This window comes from Oculina patagonica, chromosome 11, assembly GCF_052425735.1.
Source record: "Oculina patagonica isolate OP01 chromosome 11, crgOcupat, whole genome shotgun sequence".
Taxonomy (NCBI): Eukaryota; Metazoa; Cnidaria; class Anthozoa; order Scleractinia; family Oculinidae; genus Oculina; species Oculina patagonica.
Window position 1 is genome coordinate 19,189,518 of NC_135768.1, and position 2,686 is coordinate 19,192,203.

The following is a 2,686-nucleotide window of genomic DNA, read 5'->3' on the forward strand; positions in this document are numbered from 1 at the left end:
TTTTAATTTCCGATGGTGAAACAGTGGCACGAGGCATGTCAAAATTGAGGGTCCTGAAAAAGGGGGGGGGGGTATAACTCCATTTCCCAGCCAAAACTTTGCCCAAATCCCATTTCCCCAGTCCCAGTTTCATTGGTTTTGTTTGTGATTCCCAGTCCAAGTGAGCCAAATCTCCTTTTCCCAGTGAAAATTTGCCCAAATTCCAGGTCTCTTTTTACCCCTTCATGCCACTCAAAATTAGGACAAGCGACGCGGAAACCTCCCTCCCCCTCCCACTGGGAAGGCCTCATTGATGAAAATAATTCATGCAAAGGGAAAATTTTTGTCACGAATATAACCCTACGTGACCTTTCTCGCCGTTTCTCACATTTCCGTAGCAGTAATATAGCTCACGTTCAGCGATGAAAAACAACAGAAGGCGGATCGGCGGATGGGCGTAAAAACATCTCAATACTGAAATCATATTTTTAATAGAATATCATAGTTTTACTTTTATTTGCCTACTGTACAATATTTGATAACCACCGATACTCATTTACATATAATTCATAAATATTTTCAATATGTTTACATGACAACAAAGGCGACGAAAACAATAGTTTCTGCCCAAACATGATTGTTATTTATAGCCGCACTTAAAAAATTCTTTAAAAATGTCGGTCGCTCTATTGTTGTGCGAACAATGCTCCATTTTGTTATACGCGCTGTGAATTATATGGGAAAATATTTTTTTAGTTTACTGCACAACACCAACATATTTAAGTACAGTTGTGGCACGGTTCTGTCCATTAATTCTCGCAAACGTTTCAAAATAATGTCTCTCAACAACGCCTGGATTGTACTGTTTTCGTCCCTGGTCGTTCTGGCATCCATTCGGTTGACACGAACAAGGAAAGCGACCATAATCGACCTGACAGGCAATTCCACTCAAAATACACTCACATGTTTGCGGATAGCAAATATCTCCACAACTACATCCACAAATGACTCGGGAAAGTCTTAACTGGGCACAATCTTGTTCTTCTTTCTTGAGAATTCTTCGAACGCCGGCAGTTTTGAGAATTGTCCTTCTGGCTTTTTGTGCTACCGGCGCGAAGGGTTTCCGATCGGTTCTCATCGCCGCTTCAAGTTCAAAATCGACGCGAATTTTCTCGATCCAAACATGTTTTCGTGCCATTCCCAGCGTCGAACCTCCAGACGAAGGCACGGAAACAAAGCCTTGCTTTCTAGGGAAATGATAAATCGTCACTTCGCCAAATCGCACAGCCTTTTTGAGTCGTTTACAAGAATCATCACTTTCATCTCCACTATCTGTACTGTGTTTTCGCTTCCCCATCTTTGAGCCAACATGCGATATAAAACGATCGTAAAGCACTACGCTTTCCTTGTGTTGACTACTCCAATTTCGCCGATCGTTCGCATTTATACGTTTTTGACCCCGGGTTACTATTTTCAAGACATACGTGCACTTTTCCTGTGACGTCACAAGCACGCAAAGAATGACGCTTGAATTGCAAGGAATCGATTTTCAATTGGTTTGGGAACACTGTTGTCGGAAGGCGGTCCAAAGTTTGAAAATTTGTTGGGTATTTCGTGAGCATTGTGCGTAAAATACAAGCATATTTAAACAACATAACCATAATTTGTGTTTTCGGCCGCGTTTTCGCAAGACTTCCTTTCATAGTTCATTTCGTCATATGGGTTTGTCAGCGATAACTTCAAGTTTTCATGAGTGGGTGTCTTTGCTAATCGCTAGTTATTATTCACGACCACGCAAACCTATCATTGCCTTTCACAGGCGTTGAAAATCAATTTGCGCTGGCCTAAAATAATCACAAGTCCATGTAATTTATTAAACAGCATATCACAGTGAAGTTGGTTGTGAATTTTTCGAGTGAAACATTGTTTCCCGCGAGACAATCTGAAGAAAAAAGCGCAGATATGACTGAAAAACGTGAACAAATTTCGCTTACTTCCGTGTTGAAAGAAAGAGCTCTCGAAACAGCTGTTGATCGAGAGCTTTCGAACCAAATGACGAACAGAATAGTGATATTGAGCGAAATCTTGATAACTTAACCCTCAAAATGAAACGTGCTTTAGTAATTCTGCCTACGTGAACGGCATAAATATTAATTATAAATTTCTTTTATTTTCTCTAGACTAAATAATCATGAATATTTTAACAAGCGCCTCGAAGCCGGCGATTTAGCGTATTTTCCTTGTTTTTAAACGGTAGATTACTCATCAATCTCCGTTCGTTTCAGGGAATCGATGCCTCGCTGTTCTAGTGTGTTAGAAACATAAGTTAAATTTAACTGAGTGTTGTGGGATTTCATTAAAGCTTGTGTGGGTTTAGCGACAAATGATATCTTTGAGGACAAAAGTTATTCCTGTCGTAATTTAAATCACCAAATGTAATATTATGTATTTTTATTTTCAAAGATGATCCATTCACAGAACAGCTCTCAAAATGCTTCAAGGTCTTCAAGTAATGTCTATAAACAGAAAGTCAAACATTGAATTTAAGTTTTATAAACCGAAATTGAAGCATGTTTAAATCCAGTAGAACATATACATTAAAAATTGTACTTAAAGGATACATTTATATCGGCGAAATAAAAACTCGGAAATTCTATTCTCTGATGCTTTTAAATAACGTACTTTAAACGTTTATAGACGACGTGTG

At 38.9% G+C, this 2,686-nt stretch overlaps 1 protein-coding gene across 1 annotated transcript; it reads right to left on the reverse strand.

Moving 5' to 3' along the window:
• Positions 1 to 451: 451 nt before the first annotated feature.
• LOC144630107 (cysteine/serine-rich nuclear protein 1-like) lies at positions 452 to 1,495 on the reverse strand. Its single transcript, XM_078488395.1, has one exon. It carries the CDS (start codon positions 1,334 to 1,336, stop codon positions 737 to 739), a length of 600 nt encoding a protein of 199 aa, XP_078344521.1. The 5' UTR covers positions 1,337 to 1,495; the 3' UTR covers positions 452 to 736.
• Between the last annotated feature and the right edge of the window lie 1,191 nt (positions 1,496 to 2,686).